Source organism: Alligator mississippiensis, chromosome 14 (assembly GCF_030867095.1).
Source record: "Alligator mississippiensis isolate rAllMis1 chromosome 14, rAllMis1, whole genome shotgun sequence".
In the NCBI taxonomy this organism is placed as follows: Eukaryota; Metazoa; Chordata; order Crocodylia; family Alligatoridae; genus Alligator; species Alligator mississippiensis.
In genome coordinates this window covers 1,867,367-1,887,081 of record NC_081837.1, presented here as the reverse complement: position 1 = coordinate 1,887,081, position 19,715 = coordinate 1,867,367, and the positions used below count along the sequence as shown (strand labels likewise).

The following is a 19,715-nucleotide window of genomic DNA, read 5'->3' as shown; positions in this document are numbered from 1 at the left end:
CCCCGCAGTGCTGAGGCTGGGACCTGGCCAGGACCCCATGACACATCCACAGCAGCAGGCCTTCCCTGTGCCCTGCCTGGCCCAACAGGTAGGAGGATGCGGGAACAATGGGTCTCTTTGAGCCTCTCTCCTCCCCAGCAGCTCTGTCTTCCCTGAATAAATCCTGGCCCAGACAGCTCTGCCCCCAGGCGCCTGCCCTGCCCCTGCTCTCCAGGGTGGGAGGGAGCACTTCAGTGCTTTTATCACCTACCCCATCCCCCTGCCACAGGCCTGCTTCCTGCCCTGTGGCCACCAGCCAAATTCCTCTGCTTCCAGAGGCTGTGGGGGGTGTCTTATATATATATATATATATATATATATATATATATATATATATATATATAAAAAATATTTCACGTTCCAGGTCAAATTAGCCAAATCAGTTCCTAATCATATTGATTGAGCAGGCAAAACTCAATCTTTTTAAACACCATGCATGGGGCTACAACCAGTGAGCATCCTCCATCCCAGACATCTCACCCTGGGACTTCAGACATTGGCAGGCATCCTACATGCAGGCCCAAGCCTGGAGGTCTTGGGGTTCGGATGTCCCCAGATGCTACAGGCAAGCATCCTCCATCCCAGACTCTTTACTCCGGGACTTCAGATACTCCCTACACTCAATTTTAATCCCATAAAAGGCCAGTACAACACTTGATTTTAGCTCACCGGAGGCCGAAGCGTCTGCACAGTCAGCCCCTTTGCAATGCAGGAGGCAGATGCTGCCTGCACCACCAATCTCTCCCCCCAAGGCCAGGCTCCTCCACTGGTGCCTGGCAGTGTTCACCCATCTCTCTCTTCACTATCATGCAGGCCCATGGGTCATGGCTCTCTGATGCTGCCCACCATCGCAATCCAAACCCCCCTAGAGATGTGCTCCCACCTCCCATCAGGGGTAGACGCATGCTCAGGCACCCCCAGGACCCAGGGCTCGGTGTCAGGCCCAGGTGCTGACACACTCGTGGCCCAGTCACTTCCCCTCACCATGCCTTTGCTCTCTTCTCTCCTCTCTCTTGCAAATGCTCCCTTTCCCAGGAAATCTGTCCGTGGCCCATATCACGGTTTATGCCCCAGCAGAGTTGAACCCTGGCTGCGGCAGGGGAGTGATGGGGCAGAGAAAGTGCAGGGCGAGCAGCTCCAGAGAGACCACAGGAGGGAAGGCCCAGGCTGGGCCAGGTGACATGGGTGAGTCGTGCCCCACAGCGTAGCACCTGCACGTGTCAGGGGGAGGCCTTACCCTGCCCTGCTGCTCCCAGGCCCCTGCTCAGGGGAGGTAGGAAGCGGAGGACAGGAGGGTCCTAGGGGCAGCATGTGGGCGTGCTCTTCACCCTGGTGCAGCTCAGGACAAGTGCGGCGGGGCCGTGCCCTACAAGCTTTCGCATGCTGCCCGCGCCCCTCTGCAGCTCCACATACCTGAAGGCAGGTCATAAAGGGCCCGGGAGGGGAAGCACGTGATGCAGGTGAGCTCGGCAGGCGAGTTTTTAGCAGAGGACTGGGGCTGCGCTGCAGGAGTGTTTGCCTGAGCTCACAGGAGGCAGGACGGCTGCAGTGCCCTCACGCTCCTGGGACGTTCGGCAAGGCCATGCCCAGCGCAGACGGCTCAGAGGGAGAGCTAGGAGGGGCCCGTTTCCCGGGGCTGAGGCAGGAGCTGTGGGTCCCCAAGGGCAGCGAGGCCTCATCTTGCCCCAGCGATGGCGAGGAGCCCAAGGGGAGGAGGAGGAGCAGGCCAGCGCGCTCCAAGGCGAGGAGGATGGCGGCCAACGTCCGGGAACGCAAGCGCATCCTGGACTACAACCAAGCCTTCAACGCCCTGCGGCTGGCCCTCAAGCACGACCTTAGCGGCAAAAGGCTCTCCAAGATCGCCACGCTGCGCAGAGCCATCCACAGGATTGCCGTCCTGTCCATGTCCCTGCGCTCCGGCCTGGCCCCACACTGGCCCTGCGCCCATGCCGAGTGCCGCCCCTGGTACGATGGGCCGGGGCAGGAGGAGAGTGCCCAGGGCAGCCGTGCCCAGCTCATCCAGCTGCCTCTGGAGCCTGGCTACGTGGCTGCTGCAAACTTCCAGCGCTGCCCGCCGTATGCCGGGCACACCCCTGAGATGCAGGTCCAGCTGCACTACGAGAGCCCGAGGGACGAGTGTTTCGCATCCAGCCCTGCTTATCCCTGCCCCCTCGGCGTCAGAGCCGCGTGCCAGCAGAAGCACACGGACAACTTCCGAGAGGCGCCGCCTGGGCCTTGCTCTTGGCAGCCGAGGCGTTTCCAAGGCTCGGGCTGCCAGCAGTGCCTCCCGACGCACTGAACGGGACGAGGAGACACGGCCGCAGTGCTTAGGAAGGGGACACATCTCTGACGGGTGGGAGAGTGGGATGGCGCTTGTGCAAGAGGGAGGAAGAAAACAGGGGAGCGGGGGCCTGAGCCTAGGGAGAGCTGTGGAAGCTGTGCGAAGCACGCGGGCTTTGGGGACCTGCGGACACAGAAAGCCAAAGAGCCCATGGGGGCAAGAAGCTGTGTTTCCTGTGGCAGGAGCTCCAACGCAGCGGGCCTGTGCTGCAAGGTGCCTCTGCTGCGCTCCGCCGTCACGCTGCATTTGTTCTCCTCTCTTTCCGAGGAGAGTTTGGCACAAGTGGGGCGTTTTGTGTCGAGTTCTGTCTCTGTAGGGCTAACAGCCTGGGTCAGATGAACCACGGTGAGGAGAAGGCGCTGGGGTTAAATTGGGTGAGCGCTCATGAAGCCTCACCGTAGGCAGTTTAAAGGTGAATGCCTCCCCTCCGTGCCTGTGTCCCGCGGGCGGTGCCTGGGCGGGTTTGCAAACACAGTCGGCTGGGGGGGAGGCTGCACGGGCAGCGCCTGCTTCTGTCCCGTCCCCGCAGACTGCACGGCACTGGACGATGCAGGGAGGAGCGTGAGGAAATCTTAGTGCCGAGGCAAGACAAAAGAGCCTGGGTTATCCCGCAGGTGAGCAGCTGGCTGGCTCCTCGGGGAGGGGACGAGGCGCATGGGAGAACCAGGCACAGGGCCCCTGGCCTGCAGTGAGCAGGTGGCCGGGTCTGCCTGCGATCCCTCAGACCCTGCTTCTCCTCCTGACCTGCCGCTGTTACAGTCGTCACTGCAAGGCACCTCAGTGGCATCTTTGCTGCCTCGGTCACTGGGTGCAGCACGCTGCGGAGGCCGTATCAGTCAATAAAGCTCCTTCTCCCCTCCTGAGCTTGCACTTCTCGTTTTCCTTGGACCTCTCTAGATGACAGAGAAGGGGCTCTTTGTCCCTGGGAACAAGATGCAGCTGAACTGCTCGGCCCCAGGCACAGACTCGCTGCCAGGGCCGTGCAGGGGACTCCAGGGCTGCGGGTGGAGAACCCCTACACGGCCCTGGGTTTCGGGGCAGGCAGGGCTGACCCGCAGGGCACGGGCACGGGCACGCTCCCTGGGCAGCGCTGGCGTCTGCTTGCTTCCTCCGGGGGTGAAGAGCGACTTAGGGTGACGGGCGGACTGAGTCTGCTGGGCTGGCCTGGCTCTGCCCCGGGCGCCCAGCCCTCGGGAAGGGTCCTGGGGAGGACCCGCCGCCCGGCGCGGCGCGGCGCGGCTCGGAGCCGAGCGCCACTAGAGGGCGCCCCCCGCCAGGGAAGCGCGGCACGGCTCGGCGCGGCACTGCACGGCACGGCAGCGGCGGGGCCGCGGGCGCGGACTGGGGCAGTGCCCCGGAGCCCGGCGCTGCCCGGGGCCGGCCCGCGCTCACACCGGCCTGGCAAAGCGCGGGGGCGCCCGCACACCGCTGCCCGCGGAGCCGGCCGGCCCGTGCCCGCGTGCCAGCCCGCGGCCAGCCCCAGGGCGCCGGCATCTGCCCGGGGGCGGGCGGTGGGAGGAGCGGGGCGCGGCGGGCAGGCGGGGATCGCGCACGTCCCGGCGGGGCAGGGGCAGGGGCAGGGGCGGGCCGGCCGGCCGGCGCTGGTCCCTCCCTCCCTCCCTCCCTCGCCCGCGGCTCGGGCTCAAAGCGGCGGAGCGGCGCGGCGCGGCACGGCGCTGTGCGGGGATGGCGGAGCGGGCGCTGCCCCCGGACCCGCCCGAGACGGAGCAGCTGCTGGCGGGCGCGGAGCGCAGCCTAAGGGGGTCGCGGTCCTGCTCGGGCAGCCTGGCCGGCCCCGGCCCCGGGCCCCCCGGGCCGCCCAGCCGCGCCGCCTCCGGCTCCATCTCCTCCGCCTCCGCCGCCGCCTCCACCGGGCAGCTGCAGCCCGCGCCGCCGTCGCCCTCGTTGTCCCGCCGGGGCTCGGCCGCCGCCGCCCAGCCCGCGCCGCCCGCTCGCCCTCCCGACTACCTGCCGCTCGCCATCCTCGCCTGCTTCTGCCCCGTCTGGCCCGTCAACGTCGTGGCGCTCGTCTTCTCCATCATGGTGAGTGCCTCCTGCCCGGCCAGGGCAGCGGGGGCCCCGGGAAACCCCCGTCCTCCCCGGCGGACCCTGGGAAACCCGCATCCTCCCCTTGGAGAGCAGCGGGGACCCTGGAAACCCGGTGTCCTCCACGTCGAGAACCTCGGGGATGCGGGCAAACCCGCATCCTCCCCGGCCAGAGCAGTGGGGACCGCGGGAAGCCCGTGTCATCCCTTCACGAGGAGCAGGGCCCCTGGCAAACCCATGTCCTCCCCACCCGGGGTTTCATCGCAGCGCGCTGGGCCAGGCTGCGTTTCCAAGCACCAAGTGGGCACTCCCGCGAGCCTGAGGGCTGAGGAAGCCGCTTTCCCGGGTGACAAGGGAGGTGCACAACGGGCACGCTCACGGGGAAGGGTCGGAGGAGGGGATGGCTCCGTTACTGCCCTGCCAGGCCCTAAGCTCCTCAGGGCAGGGGTCATGCACCTCCGCATCTGTCCAGCACCCAGCAAGACAGGACTCGGTCCTGCCCGGGTCTCAGGGCGTCACCATAATGTGATGCTTGTCAATAGCAGGAAGTTTTCCCCGACCCTGATGTCACCATCTCCCAGGACACACTGCCCAATTCCCTCCCTGTGCCAGGGTGGCACTAGCACAGCGCCGGGGGTTTAGCTGGAGAGGTTTGCCCGAACCCCTGGAGCATCGGAGCTGGCCGCTTCCTTTCTCCTGGTACCCGCTCACTACTTTATAAGCGCTCGGGCAGACCTGGCTTACTGAGCCGGGCTTTGGGAAACCGTAGCCGATCCACACCGTAAGCATCTGCCACCAACACGCTGTGGGCCGCAGCACGCGCGTTTGGAGCCAGCTCAGCCCACAGCATCGCGTGGCCCCTTGTCTAATTCAGTACAGCGCGCGCTCAGTCGCCGGTGCTCGTCTCCGAGACGTGCGCGCTGATCCCACGCGTGGGAACCTGCTACACTGAGAACACCCCAGGGTCTCCAATTGCTGCTTCTTTCCAGCCGCCCATCCTGTCCGCCCAGGGGCTCTCCTGGGGGTGGGGAGCAGGCTCCAGCCCTTCGGAGAGGGGCGAGGGGCACATTTAGGTTTCAGACCCAATGTTCGCCCTCCCAGCGCACCACTGCAGATCAGGAGAGCTAGCCGGGCCTCACAGCCGTGAATGAAGCATCACGCTGCCCTGGGCAGACCAGCCCGTATCATTCTCCCTCCGCTACAGAGCTCCCGCTCGTCAAGCCTTTAATCCTCGCATGTGCACGGCCCCCAGCTGGGAAGTACCTTCCTCATTTCCAGGTGGCAAAATGGAGAGGCAGAGAGAGAGTGATGTGCAGCAAGTCCGCGCTGGAGCTGGACTAGAAACCAAACGCCTAGCTTGGAGTGAGAGCCCACACCCGCTCCAGCCAGCGCCATTTATCTGGGAGCAGCTTGGAGGGATTTTACCGGCAGATAAACAACAAGCAGTAGCTGGAAAAGGCTCCGTTCCCTCCTCATCCTTTAGCGGCCAAATGTAACCCAACAAATCGTCCCCTCCTAGTGCCCCAGCCAGTCTTGTGCCCATGCAGCGCCAGATGCAATCGGCTCCTCTGAACTCTCCTGATTGAGAGGCAATTCCCCCTTGCCTGCTCCCCACTAGATACTGCCACATGTTGGCAGAGAACACGTGCGGGCAGGGGACAATAACGCTTGCAGGCCTGCACCCCTCCTCGGACACATGCACCTCAGACTGCAGAGCCTCCCAGTCGGTCTCAGGTAAAGAGCCCCGCTGCTTCACAGGCCCTCCAGGCCCCTTTTGTGCCCAGCTCCGAAAGCCATGCAGCTCCAGGACGCTGCGTACAGCACAGAAGCGCAGCGCAGCAGCGCAGGGGCTTGCAAGCAGCCGTTCCCCAAAGACCTGGAGAGATGCAGTGTTAGGTGCTGCGGACCAACCCTCAGCAGAGCCGGGCCTCTGCTGTGAGGGGTTCTGCAGGCGCCAGCTGGCACATCTGGGCACACGCGTTCAGCCACCTGCATGGCCTCTCAAACCTGTCCGTGCAAAGGACGAGCAGGTGCTCTTTGCTGCTCTGTTCGCCTCAACCTCACGGCTAAAGGGACAGCGTGTTAGACACCTCCGTGGCTTTCCAGGGGCTTGAGCAGGGTGCGATAGCATCACGCTTGGGTGTTTCGTAGGGGGAGAAGGATCTGGGCCAGCATCCCCAAGGAACCGAATGCAGCCTGTGTGCAAGCTGGCCCAGCTCCCCAGGGCATCAGCGGACATTTCGGCTGCTTCCCCAAGAAATGAGCTTAGTCCCTAGAGGCTAACGAGGCACGAACACCCAGCAATTAATTCTGATCAAGCCTCTGAGCCTCGGGTGCCTGCTGGGTGGCTCTGAAGGTGGGCTGGAGATCGCAAAGGAGCTGGGCTCCCAGGGGGTTGCGGGGACCTGGGAATAGTCTCCCCAGCAGCCGTGCTCTGCACATTGCTTACAGCCGGAGTGGGAGGCAAGAGGGCGTTTGCACCATGTGCTGACTTCCCCGTAGTCACTGGGGGAATGCGCTTTTCTTTCCCCAGTCAATGCGTTTTGCACAGGAAGCCTTTTCCGGGCACTGAGCAGCGGCTGGGAAGAAAGCATCTGAATGCCTTTGCATTGAAAGTCTCATAAATCACCCTTCAGATGCTTGCACTCAGATGTCGGCAGGGCCCTGGGCCAGCAGAAAATTCATCTGCCCAAGCCCTGGGCTCCCTCCTTCCCTCCGCTCCAGTCTCCTGGAAGGGAGTCATTTGGGAGCTGGCTCTGCTAATGCTAAGGTGCATCTCACTCCACCCCCGCCTCTGCTTGCTCAAGAGCAGCCTCCGTGTTACATCCCTGCTCTCGCCCGCCCTCCCGTCTCAGAGGGTGCAGTGGGGACGCACAAAGGCAGACAGAGCACAGCGGTGGGACGGCACCCCTCTTTCTGCTGGGATCCGGTGCGCACGAGGGGAGGCGCAGGCAGAGGAGGTGGGCAGAATCTCTGCGACAGCTCACTGACCAAAGAGCCCCTGAATATCCAAGCTGGGGCTATAAGCGAAGGCTGCTTGTAAGATGCAGAGCGAGATGCCACCGGGAAGGTTTAGGTCTCCTCCTTCCTTGGCTTCCCTAACCCCTTATCCTCCTGAGACTGCCTCAAAACAAAGACTAGGCTAGACGACCATCTCAGACCCCCCCAGCCCTCCATTTCCTGGACTCTCGGATTGTTTGCAAGCCCCCGATCATTTATTTTAATGCCGACTTCCTTGTTACAGCCTCTGAAATGCACTCTTATGGGCCCTTGAGTAACTTTGACATTTGCAAGCACTTTCCTTCACTAAAAATGTCACTGTACAACAAAGGTGTTTTTTGTTGTTGTTCATTCACGACTCCTGCCATTAGCAAATTATAATCAGAGCTCTCCATTCCAATGAATAATAAATGGGCAGACATCAGTGCTTGCTAAACATTCCACGCAAAGGCTTGTGCTGCTTGCATAACAGAGGGCTTGACAGAAAAAGGTATCCAGAAGCTCTAGCAGTAGGTGTCAGATTCATTATTTGGTGTATTTCCGAACAAAAAGGACAATGCTGAAAGCCTGTTTCAGCCCACAAAGCTACTGCACTTGGGTTACAAACACCTGTGCCTTTAAAAAGCCCAAATTTAACGAGCTGTCAGTGAACCCAGTCGGTCCCTGCACCGCGCTGCACTCCCGTCCCTCGTACGAGGCCTACGTTTGTCACCTTCCGTTGTGTAATGGAGCTAGGCTGCCGGATGCACACGCTTTGTTTCAGAGAGTGTCTCTTCTGTGCGCAGGGAAGCTTCTGAAGCAAACAAGGCCCCACACTACATCAGGTTATGGCTGAGCTGGGGAAAGGCTGTACTGGGGGAGCAGAACACTTGTTGGGATAGACTGGAGATGGCCAGTCTAGCTGAGGGTCTGAAGTGCGTTGCTTGTGTGCTCTGTGCACCGCCGGTTGTGTTTCTAGCTGTATGAACTCCACGGTGTCGACATTAATGCATGTATGGTGCGCTGCATTTGGCTTTTTCGTGACGGCTACATCCAGAGATTGACGTTGCTAGTGATAAACCCACTTGGGAATGAGATATCATCAGCTAGTGCTGTTTGCTCTACTACTGCATGTATTTTAATAAGTGCCAGGTATGAACGGTGAGGGAAGTCGGATTCTGCACTCTGCTTCAGCTCACATTTTCCTCCTCAATGCCTTGTGCTTCACACCTCAAACTCTGCAACACAGCATTTAATTTTTGTGGTGCCAAGAGATGAAGATCTTGGCCCGGTAGATATATGGCTCTTCAGCATCCTGGCCACACAGAATGGTACACTCTGTCTTTCCCTGGCCAGCTCCCCAAGAGGGACAGTTTTTATACAGCCTAATTTCCAACTCCTAATCTGACTTTTTTTTTTCGCTGTCCAAAACCTCCCAGAAATCAATATGCTCCAAGTCCACGGTGAACAGTTTGTCCATGGGGGACGGGGAGGTTTCCGCTGAGATGGCCGGCTTCCCCCATGCCTATGGAGGGGCCCCTGCTCCTCCATCACACATGCACCCACGCTGACACGCTGCACGCAGCTTAAACACAGCAACACTGCTGTGTTTAAGTTGCTAGTGAGACCTGGCGAGGGAGCCGTCTCCTGCCAGCCGTAGGGCACCACAGACGAGGCAGGTCTCCGTAAAGGCACGTCAGCGCGCTGCTCTTCAACGTAGGGCCTCTCTTCGCTTGGCCGGGGGTCGTCTCCACGGGGCCCCTGGGAGCCCCGTCAGGTCTCAGTGTGGTTTTCGCAGGAGTCCTTCACAGAAACCACCAGGACGTCTGTCCTGAGTTGCCAAGGGGCAAGGATGGAAGGAAGGAGCCTGGAGACTCGCGGCTCCTGGCTGGCCTGTCCCCAGCGGTGCTCCGAACCCATTGCAGGGCTAGTAATGGGGGATGCACACCCTCCCGCTGGCTTGTGCAGGGGGAAGTGTAGCCCTGGCCCTGCCTTTCTTCAGCCGGGGGCGCAGAAACCATCGCTTCCTGACTCCCGGTGAATGGGTCCATGCAGTCGGTCTCAAGAAAGGCACTTCCACAGCTCTGCTTCCTGGCATGAGTGCTCAGCCCAAGGACCCAGGCCTGCCCCCATCTTGCTCTGGGCTCTGGCTGCGAGTCCCTGGGCTGCTATTACATCCAGAGACAAGGGCTTCCACAGTTTGCTTCACCTTGTACTGAGCTCCAGCCTTTGGACTCCAGTTCAGTTGCTGATGCAGCAGGTGGACTTAACACTGGCAGGAGGCAGCCCCTACTCAGTCTCTAAGGGGCTCTTGGTGCTCTCCATTCATCCTCAAACAATCCCACACAGCCGGGAGCAGGGGGGCTGGACACCATGATCTCACAAGGTCCCTTCCAGCCCTAAACTTCTGTGAATGTGTGCGTGAATCATTTCCAGGTGCCTCCCAGTGACTTCCCCTTTGCTCTCCCCTACCACATCTGGGGAGCCAATACGTTTGCTTACCAGGCAGGGCACAGCTTCCAGCAGGTTGCATTAAGAAATCAATAGAGCAGCAGGGAAAAGCAGAATGAAACCAGCAGCCAAGGAAAGACGCTGCAGAGCCAGTTCCTCGCTCCCTGCAGCCAGCACAAGAGGAAAGAAACCACTGCAGGTGGATTTTGTTCAGATCAGAGGCTGACACCAGCCTGGGATGTGGACGCAGGGTGTGAAGGCGCCAAAGTGCTCAGGCATACTCCAAGGTGAGCTGAAACCCAGCACTTAGTGGCAAAGCTGTAACTCGTGCACGTTTAAGATGCAGAGGGGCATGGCAGTCACGTAGCTGTCACGGGAACAAGCACGGCTATGGAGACTCCATGCTGCTGTGGTTCTTAGCGGCCCTGGGCACTGGTTGAGCTCGAGTGGATAGCTGCCACCCCCTCCCACCCACTCATACGTAGGCTTGAGCGAGTCTCCCCGCCGCGTAGGAAAAAGCAGCAGCGTCAGCCCCGATATTCCAGGGCAGCTGGTTTCTGAAATGCTAACGAAGTCTCCCATTGCAAACGGGCCTCGTACCATTGCCTGAGAGACCAGGGGCTTCTATGGTACCAACCAGGGGTTCTCCCTTCTCGCGGGTTAAGGGGCAGGACTGACCTAAAACGGTGGTGGAGCCAGGCCCACAGTCCCTCACCAGTGCCTCTCTTTGTGTCTGTGCCTTTCCCCCAGTCAAGGAACAGCAGGCAGCAAGGGGACGTGGACGGGGCCTGGAGGCTGGGGCGCATGGCCAGGCTCATAAGCACAGTCTGCATCATCCTGGGAACCATCATCATTGTGCTCTACTTCTCGCTCAACTTTACAGGTAAGTCCCCCTCCCCTCTCGCCCCCTGCCAGCCAAGCACGAACCCCAGGAAGCCCCCAGACCTGCCCTGCCCTGTAGCTCACCAAGGGGTTACCCAGCATGCTGGGAGCTCCCAGGCCTGGCTCTTCTAATGCATGCAGACAGCTGGTGCCCTTGGCATCAAGGGAATTAGGCTCCTCTGTTCCTTGAAGGAGCAGCCTTGTCATGTCTGCATGGGAATGGCCTGTAGGTGTGTGGGATGAATCCCTTTGAGATCAGACTGGCGTGCAGGAGTGCTACGTGCCCGTCTAGCCTGAACTCGCCCTGTGCCATCAAGGGCTAGAAAGGCTCAGCATACTGCCCCGCAGGTGAGGTCTCCCAGGATCTGCTGGGACCTGTGCTGGCGGACTGAGGGATAAGAAGTGTCAAGTAGCAAGTCAAGTGGCTGAGAACATAGGACCTCCCATGTTTAGAAACCAGGCCTGCACGGTAGCTGTCCCCTCCCTTTCTAGCCACCTGAAAGGAAATCCCAACGCTAAGTTTGGAAGTAAGGATTGGAAAGTGGATATGGACTGTAAAGTGATAGCAAACTGGCTGGAGCATCGGACTCGGAGGGTAGTAACCAATGGCTCAATGTCTCACTGGCAGCTGGTATCAAGTGGAGTGTCCCGGGGTCAGTCCTGGGGCTGGTTTTGTTCAATGTCTTCATCCACAGCCTCGAAGATGGGATGCAGTGCACGCTCAACAAGTCTGCAGATGACACCAAGCTGGGGGGAGTAGTAGATACTCTGGAGGGTAGGGCTGGGATTGGAGTGACCTAGACAAATTGGAGGATTGGGCCAAAAGAAATCTCATGAGGTTCAGCAAGGAGAAGTGCAAAGTCCTGCACTTGGGACGGAGAAATCCCATGCACCGGTGCAGGCTGGGGGTGACGGGCTGGGCAGCAGCTTTGTGGAAAAGGACCTGGGGGGACAGTGGACAAGAAGCTGAACAGGAGCCAGCAGTGTGCCCTTGTTGCCAAGAAGGCTAATTGCATCCTGGGCTGCATTGGTAGGCGTGTTGCCTGTAGGTCAAGGGAAATGATTATCCCTCTCCATTTGGCACTGGTGAGCCCACAACTGGAGTCCTGCATCCAGTGTTGGCCGCCCACTACAGAAAGGATGTGGACAAGTTGGAGAGAGTTCAGTGGAGGGCAATGAAAATGGTTTGGGGGCTGGGGGACAGGACTTGCAAGGAGAGGTGGAGGGAACTGGGCTGATTTAGTCTGCAGAAGAGAAAACTGAGGCAGGATTGAACAGCAGCCATCAGCTGCCAAAGGGTGGTTGCAAAGAGGATGGAGCTGGACGGTTCTCCATGGGGGCAGACGACAGGAGCAATGGGCTCAAGTTGCAGCCAGGGAGGTTTAGGTTGGATATTAGAGAAAACTCTCTCACTGGGAGAGTGGTGAAGCACTGGACCAGGCTCCCCAGAGAGGTGGAGGAGTCCCCATCCTTGGAGGTATTTAAGACCCGGGTAGACAAAGCCCTGGCTGGGATGATGTAGTTGGGGCTGGTCCTGCTCTGGGCAGGGGGTTGGACTGGATGAGACCTCCTGAGGTCCCCCCAACCCTTGTTTTCTGCGATTCCACAAAGTAACGTGAGGCCATTTCCCAGAAGAGACTGCAACCAGTTTGGAAGCAGGCAAGCTTGACTGGAGCAAACCTGCAGTAGTTCACACTGTAGAGCAGAGTCCAGAGGCAAGCTGCTCACCCCAGGGCCAACGCACTCAGTACGCTTCAGCTCCATCAAAGACCCAGCAAGACTCAGGCTAGCTGAAAGAAGGACCCGGCCAAGACCACAGGGCAAATACACTAATTAGTGGAGGATGCTCTAAGACTCTCTTTCTTTTGCAGTTTTCAAGAAGAACTAGCATGCAGACGCCCTGACGAAGAAGGCACCTTTCCTTCAGGGGCTATTTGTAACCTCGCAGCAAAAATGCGACCGTTTCAAGGGCCGGCGCTAGGAAGTGTCTCTGTTGGAGCATCGTCTGAGGGAGTGCATGCATTTATTTCTCAGCCTCTTGGAAAATGATTTCACACTGAACAACTTGTGCGGCGCATACAGCAGCTTGACAAGGCCTGGGAGAGGTCTCCGATCCCAAGCAGAGTGGAGCAGAGGGAGATCCGCTACCTCATTCCTGCCCAGGAGAGACCAGGAGGGGAGAAGGAGGTTGATCTGGGGGAGAAAAGGGCCACCGAGGTGGAAAGGGGCGAACGGGACCCTCTGAGGAAACCTCTCGACAATTTTGGCACAAATGACTGTTTTGTTTTGGTTTTTTAAATCAACCAGTCGTCTCTCTGGGAAAGCTCCAGCTGCCACTGGGAGATGAAGTCTGTTCGGCGAGCGGGGAAGGAGCGCACTGCCGCCGGGGGACACCGCGTGCGCCTCCCCACAGCCGTGGCACCAGGGCTGACCACGGCTGCAAGGTGCGGCGTCGGCGGGTTTTGTATTTTTGATGAAAAAAAAAAGACAAAGACCATTTGCATGCGGCTTCACAGTCCCCCCTGCTCCAGGGCTGTCCAGGCAAGCTCTCAGCGTTTCAGCAGCCCAGAGCCGGGAGGGCCCGGTGCTGATCCATGAGGAATTGCCGGCTTGCAGGAGATCTGCCCGCAGCCGAGCCCTGGTGGAGGGGCTCGTGGTAGGAGTGATGTCTTCTCTTGGAAACAGGGCGGTTCTTCCATCCGCGCCCCAAACAGCGAGCTGGTGCGGAGGGGACGGCGGGCTGCGGAAGTCGCGGCAGCCAAATCTTTCTGCTGAGCTCTGATGTCACGTCCGTCACCGCAGGAGCTAAAGGCCTGACCCAGCAGCTGCCGTGGCTGATGCAAAGATGCCCACTGACTGGGCTGGTCTTGGACTGGACTGACTGGGGAGGGTCTCGAGGGCACAAAGGGGATATGGGCACCAGCTCCTAGCCCACGGGAACTGGATCCCTCACATGTGCAGGCAGGGTCAGCCTCAGATGTTTGGTTCCTAAATGTTTTACATTGCAAACCGCCTTCCCCAGGGCCTTTCCCGAGCATCCGCAACATGCTGCATCACGCGGCGCTTTCCCCGGCAGGGTCCTGGCCTCTCTGCCCCCTTCGCTCGCGTGGCCTCACACTGCTGCACCTTGCTCTGCCCTTCCTGTGCATCGATCCCTGGGGTTGCATCCTCTTCTGCCACTGGCCTTTGGCACCACTGTCCAAGGGACTAGTTTGCGGCTCCATGTCCTGCGGTCTCCATGCTGGCTGAGTCTCCTCTCCATCATGCTCTGCTAAGTCACAGGCTGGGGCAATGTAGCTGAGAACTAGCACTCATGTCTTTGTCTATCGAGCCAGGCAGCTTGGCCTGCACTGGGAGATAGAGGCCACCCCCGGCTGCAGCAAAGCAGCCCGTTTCCTCTGCCTTGTGCCCCCCCCGGTGCAACTCTGAGCCTCTTGGAAAGATCTGACCCAATGCTACTGGCACCCAGAGCTTATCCCCGTGGGGCAGTTCCTGCGCAGGAAGCCAGTGCAAAGCAACAGTACCGTCAGGTCTCCAAAGTGATGCCTCCTGCAGACACGCTTTGCAGTGGGGTCATGCGACCCCCCCTCCCTCTTAGTGCACGCCGAGTCTGCGCTGGGACTCAGTGCGGACCAGAGAGCCTGCCGTACATGCACCCCAGCTTCCCCCGCAGTCACTTCCCTGCTCGGCTGCGGCTGCTCAAAATCTGGGTGGCAACAATGCTGAATCCCCTGGACACACTGCAACGCTGCCTCTCTGGCCTGGGTGGCATTGCCACCACTTCCCCAGCCACGTTTCCCTCCCCTCTGTACAATTTCACAGCATCTGCAATGCAGCCCGGCTTCCTTCCGCCTGCTGGCACCGAGGGCAGGGTGCTAAGCTTAGCAGAGAAGGGCACAGGTGTGCTTAGATGTCCCTCTGTGCACATAGGCAAGCTGCTGTTCACTGAGCATTGGCCTGTGGCAGGAGTGGGGGGGGAACATCCCAGGTCTGATGCCCACATGCCTCATGCAAGCAAATAGCTGGTCCAGCGACTCCTCTCTCACCTGGCGGTGACCAAGGAGCTGCTGGAGGGCTGCACACGGGGCTTGCTTGGCCTCCAGAGCAGGCTCCCGGGAGCAGTTTCTCCCCCGTGCTGGTAGGTCCACAGAACAGGGCTTTCAGGCTCCTTACCTCCCTCCTGACACCAGACCGCTGCTCCCTGCCCCGTGTTCAGCCTGCCCATGCCAACCTGACGGATGGCTTGGGGGTGACTTGGGAACCTGAACACGGAGCCTCTGGGAATGGGAAGGGCTGACGCAGAAGGATAGTTTTACTAGCAAATGCTAATGCCCGAGAGCCAGGTATGTATTAAATAGGTGCTGAAACGCTGCTCTAACCGTGCGACACGTTTCACCACCACGAACGCGGTGTGCCTCGCAGCCCCGTACCAGGCAGCTGAGCGCTGCTGTAACCTGCTGCACAAACCTATGGCACAAGTGATCAGGTCTTCCAGGAACCAGAAGAGCATTCCCCTCCCGAGAAAAACATACAGGGCCGAATGCCTGGTTTCCTCTAGGGATTTTGCAGAGGAGATCTATGTGCACACGGGGGACTGTAGAAACACCTCTCCCCCTACCCAGGAATGGGCTTCCCGGCAGCTGCCATTTTAATGATCCTTTCGAGAGGGGAGCTCCAGTCTGATGAAGCTGAGTGGAGCAGAGAAATCAGGACTCATCTGAATGCATGAGAAAGCAAAAGCTTTCAGAAGACAATTGCAGTGATAATTTGTCAGATGCTTCCAAATGGGCTCTGCTTTCTGCCTTACCAGGCATCATCAGACTGCCCAGGCAACAGCTTCTTGATTTACTGTTAAATATAATAACGAAGAATTAAGGCAATAAGTTCCTTAGTGATTTACTCTTCTCTCTAAGCCGCTCCAGCCATTAGACTTCCTTCCAAGTGCTCTGCACTTCAAAACTCCCTCCTCGGCTCTTCGCTCGTGTCCAGAGCACACTGCCCTGTCAGTCCCAATCGCGGTCCCGAGGCCGTCGTGTAAGCTCCCCAGGGAGCACGACGGGAAGGGACAGCTCTGTTCTGGAAACAAATCCTAACACACCAGCCCAGGGTCCCTCTGCTTGGTCTTCGTTTCATTCACGGCACCTGTCTAGTCCCAAATGTCGCCTCTCTCTCGCTCAGGTTTACAGCTCTCACCTGCTTGCAGGTGCACCTCCAGGTGAGCCAGGGAGGAGGTTTACAGAGGTTTACCAGAAAGGTAAATGCATGCTCCGGTCCATGACAAATGGATGCTGCCTGCCAGCAGCTTACCCCGTGTCACTGGCTCACCGTTTGGCTGTGCCCCCATCCAGTCCTCCATATATATTCATCTCTCCAGTTTCTTGCTCCTTCCTGAGTTCTTCTCAGTTCAATCTGAGACGCCTAAAAGCTTATCCACGCTCCAGCTTGCTGGGGCGGCAGGCAGCGCTCTAGAGATCGGCTGCTGGAGGCTGCCAGTCTCTTCCCTGCTCTACAATGAGATGCTTCTGTCCTGATGTTTTTGCCCTTGATGCTTTTGCCACTGTGCCCCGTGGCAAACTGCCCTGCCTGCGTCTCCCCTGGGTCATTCCACATTTTAGCATCCCTGGTGTAGCTTCCCACTGAGCTCTGCCATCTGGATTTGCTTGGCCTAGACACATGAGCCTGCATTTTCCCAGAAGGAATTTGGTATCTCCCTACCCCTCCCCAACCTTGCCCATTTATATAACTGGGTAGATCATAGACAATGAGGGTGGGAAGGGACCTCGGGAGGTCGCATCTAGTCCAGCCCTCTGCTCCAAGCAGGACCAGCCCCAACTACACCGTCCCGGCCAAGGCTTTGAACAGCTGGGTTTTGAAAACTGCCAAGGATGGAGACTCCACCACCACCCTGGGTAGCCTGTTCCAGCGCTTCCCTACCCTCCTAGTGAGAAAGTTTTCCTAATATCCAACCTCAACCTCCCTTGCTGCTCCTTGCTCTGTCACCACTGAGAACAGATCATTGCCATCTGATCGCCTCTTTCTCTGCATGCAAGCAGTGCTGCTCCTCTAGCTGTCATCACGCAGGACCTCATCACAATACACGTAGGGAAAGGACTTTTCCTTCCCCGTCCCTGTGCCCATCTCTCAGCGTTGTCTCCTTGCTGCCGCCCCACGCATCAGCGTTCCCCACTGCAAGGGCTATGCCAGCCTCAGGGCCAGGGCAGCTCTGCCCGCCGGTTACTTCTCCAACATTCAAAAGCATTAATTGATGGGAAACTGCCTACTCTGGCTCTCCTGGTCTGAATCCACGTGAAGGCAAGGGGGGCCGAGGCAGGAGGAGGAAATCCAGCCCCACCTGATGTTGAGAACAGGTCGTGGGAGGCTGAAGAGAAGGATGAGGTAGAAAAAGCGGGTACAAATTCGGTCGGGTAGCAGTGGGAAGCACAGGGTCCTGGAGGTCTGTATTTCAGTAGATATAAACTGCCCATGCAAGAGTAATACGTGTGTGTGGACTGACATAACTCCCTGACTCTGCTCGCTTTGGCGTGAGTCGACCGCCACAAGCTTGGAGGCCATCTCTTGCCAGCAGGAGAGATGCTGGATCGAAGAATAGCCCCAAAGGAGGGATCCGGGTCCTCAACGGAGCAGCTCTTGTGCCGGCAGGATGCTGTGACCAGGGGCTTAAGAAGGGCCGAGAGCTCCAACACAAGTTGACTTGGCGGCCGCAGCCGGCTCGCTGTTCACGGTCGGCTCAGTGCAGAGGCGCCCAGAGACGAGTCTAAAGGGTTTCTAGCACGGATGGGAAGGAAAGAAGCCAGCACTCAGCGTGTGCTTGGTTCTAGCAAATGATGAGCGGAAGGGATGAATCCCAAGCTTGGGTTATCCACTTCCTCCGCTAGGCTGGCATCCTGCCATCTTTAATTAGGTCTGAGCTCAGGACCTCGCACCCTCCCTGCTAAGCAGGTCACTTCTGTTTCGGTCCTTTTTAGGGGATGACAAGATCTCAGATCCTTTACGCAAAGCCCGTGGCCTATTCCTCATGGCTGCTGCGAGCACGTCGTGCTCCCAGCTCACCCTGTCCTGAAAACGGGTGGAAAGGATCCCCCTCTGCTAGGGATTTACAGAGCACTCCCTGCAAGCAGCACGGCCACGTCAGCAGTTCCAGCTCGGGGCTCTTTTCTGCTGATAAAGGCTCTTTTCCCAGCAGGGCGCTGGGCTGTATCTTACAGACTTTCCTTTGTATTTCTTGGCATGAGAAAAAAAAATAAAACGTAACCTGCATGGTCCAAAGTGAGCTGGTTCATTCTGTTCAAGTGAGGAGCAAATAGGAACTGGACCCTGGGCTTTGCTTCCTGCACTTGGGGGGAACGGGGCCTTCGGACATGGCAGGCAGAGCGGGGTGGGAAGTGGAGGGAGAGGAGGCTGCTCCCTGGGGAAAGGGAGAGGGGATGCCAGGAGGGTGGGGAGTGTTCATTCAATAGCCCACATCTCCCCAGAGGGGAGCAGAGGCTAAAAGACTTGCCATGCGTGTGGCAGATAGAAGGCAGCAAGAACTGAGACGTACACACGGCCACCCTCCACCTCCACCGTGGGTTTGAGGTGCACATGCTGGTCACGAGCCAGTGCAGCTGCTCGAGTGCGGCACGCGGCGCTCCCCGCGCCGGGCCGAGTCAGCCCAGTGCGACCAGCGCTGAAACCTCCCACGTGGAGCAGCTGGGACCGTCGCGCCTGGTCTGCTCCTGGCCGAGCCGTGAGCTGGGACTGAATGTATGCAGGGGTGCCTTCTCCCAGCGTGGAGCGCCGCAGCCCATCACAGCCCTTCACATTTATGCAGCGCTTCCCAGAGCCGGGGGAGTGGATCGGTTCCCCTGTGAGACGTGGTGAAACCATACTGCACGGCCTGGAGTGGCAGAGCCGGGACGAAACTGCACTGCACCTAACTGCGGCTCCTCTGCCCTCTGCACGGACCACCTAAGGGGACTGCTACTGGGGCGCTCCTTTTCCACGCCACGCTCCCTGAAGAGCTGACCTCTCACTCCCCGGGGTGCCACCACATTTGCAAAGGAAAGCATTTACTAGGGCTCTGCAGCCAGGGTACTCCGCTCTGCCACAAAGATGCTTTGAAGGGAACCGGATCAAGGATCTGCAAACCCGAGAGGCAGATCACCTGAAACCTGAAGGCGCCCAAAAGCAACACCAAGGCCGATGACTCTTAAATGCACAGTAGCATTTAAGGTGTGTCTCCTAGTTAAGCAAAGATATCCATTTGATGCTCCTGCACCCAAATGCCTGTGCATCAGTTAATTGGGAGCACCTTCCTCCAGCTGCATCTCCAGGTGAATGACAACGCTCCTTCCAGCCGACATCAACTAGGAAAGATGATCGTGTCCAGTGAGATACGAAGGAAGGTCTCCACCCAGCTCCTTCCCCTGCAGCAGAGGCCCACGCAGTGCCTGTCCAGCAGCTCTTCGTCTCGAGAGCTGACTAAAGAGGGCATCTGGCAGCCTCCCAGCTCCCTGGGCCAGGTCCCACACCTCCCACGAGGTGATTAATGCCCCCACAAGTGCTGGCTTTTGTTTGTGTGCTGCCCCGCGGGGCTCGCCACCTCTCCCTATGCCCCTCGCTGCTCTGATCCAACACACCCACTTCAGAGCCCATCAGAGCAATGGCCCGAATGGAACAGAAAACGCTTCCCTCTCGTCCTGACAGGGAGCGCAGCTGCAGAAACAGCAGCGGCAGCACCTCCCGCAACATGACGGATTACAGGCAAATTACGGAAGGCTTCACCCTCCACCCCATCCTCGAGGCCTGGCACCCGCTCCTGCCGGGGCTGCAAGATCCTGCTCGCTGCGTTACGACTGCTCTCCTCCAGGCAGCTCAAAACTCAGGGCTCTGCAGCGTGCCGCGTTTCCAGCCAAGGTGGCAAGAGCCCAACGGCAAGCCTTGCCATGGACTTCATTTGTCCGAGTACTGGCAGCTG

At 59.0% G+C, this 19,715-nt stretch overlaps 2 protein-coding genes across 2 annotated transcripts; both read left to right on the top strand.

Annotated features, from left to right (window-relative positions):
- The first annotated feature begins 363 nt into the window (after positions 1 to 363).
- BHLHA9 (basic helix-loop-helix family member a9) lies at positions 364 to 3,243 on the top strand. Its single transcript, XM_019480686.2, has one exon. The coding sequence runs from the start codon at positions 1,622 to 1,624 to the stop codon at positions 2,336 to 2,338; it is 717 nt and encodes a 238-aa protein (XP_019336231.1). The 5' UTR covers positions 364 to 1,621; the 3' UTR covers positions 2,339 to 3,243.
- A 680-nt stretch (positions 3,244 to 3,923) lies between these two features.
- TRARG1 (trafficking regulator of GLUT4 (SLC2A4) 1) lies at positions 3,924 to 18,025 on the top strand. The gene is made up of 3 exons (XM_059717043.1): positions 3,924 to 4,423; positions 10,607 to 10,739; positions 12,610 to 18,025. The coding sequence occupies exons 1-3, from the start codon at positions 4,067 to 4,069 to the stop codon at positions 12,624 to 12,626; spliced, it is 507 nt and encodes a 168-aa protein (XP_059573026.1). The 5' UTR covers positions 3,924 to 4,066; the 3' UTR covers positions 12,627 to 18,025.
- The last annotated feature ends 1,690 nt before the right edge of the window (positions 18,026 to 19,715 follow it).

Coding starts and splice junctions, on each gene's coding strand:
- BHLHA9 (XM_019480686.2), top strand. CDS start 1,622: ATGCCCAGCGCAGACGGCTCAGAGGGAGAGCTAGGAGGGGCCCGTTTC.
- TRARG1 (XM_059717043.1), top strand. CDS start 4,067: ATGGCGGAGCGGGCGCTGCCCCCGGACCCGCCCGAGACGGAGCAGCTG. Junction 4,424..10,606: donor CGCTCGTCTTCTCCATCATG/GTGAGTGCCTCC, acceptor CCTTTCCCCCAG/TCAAGGAACAGCAGGCAGCA.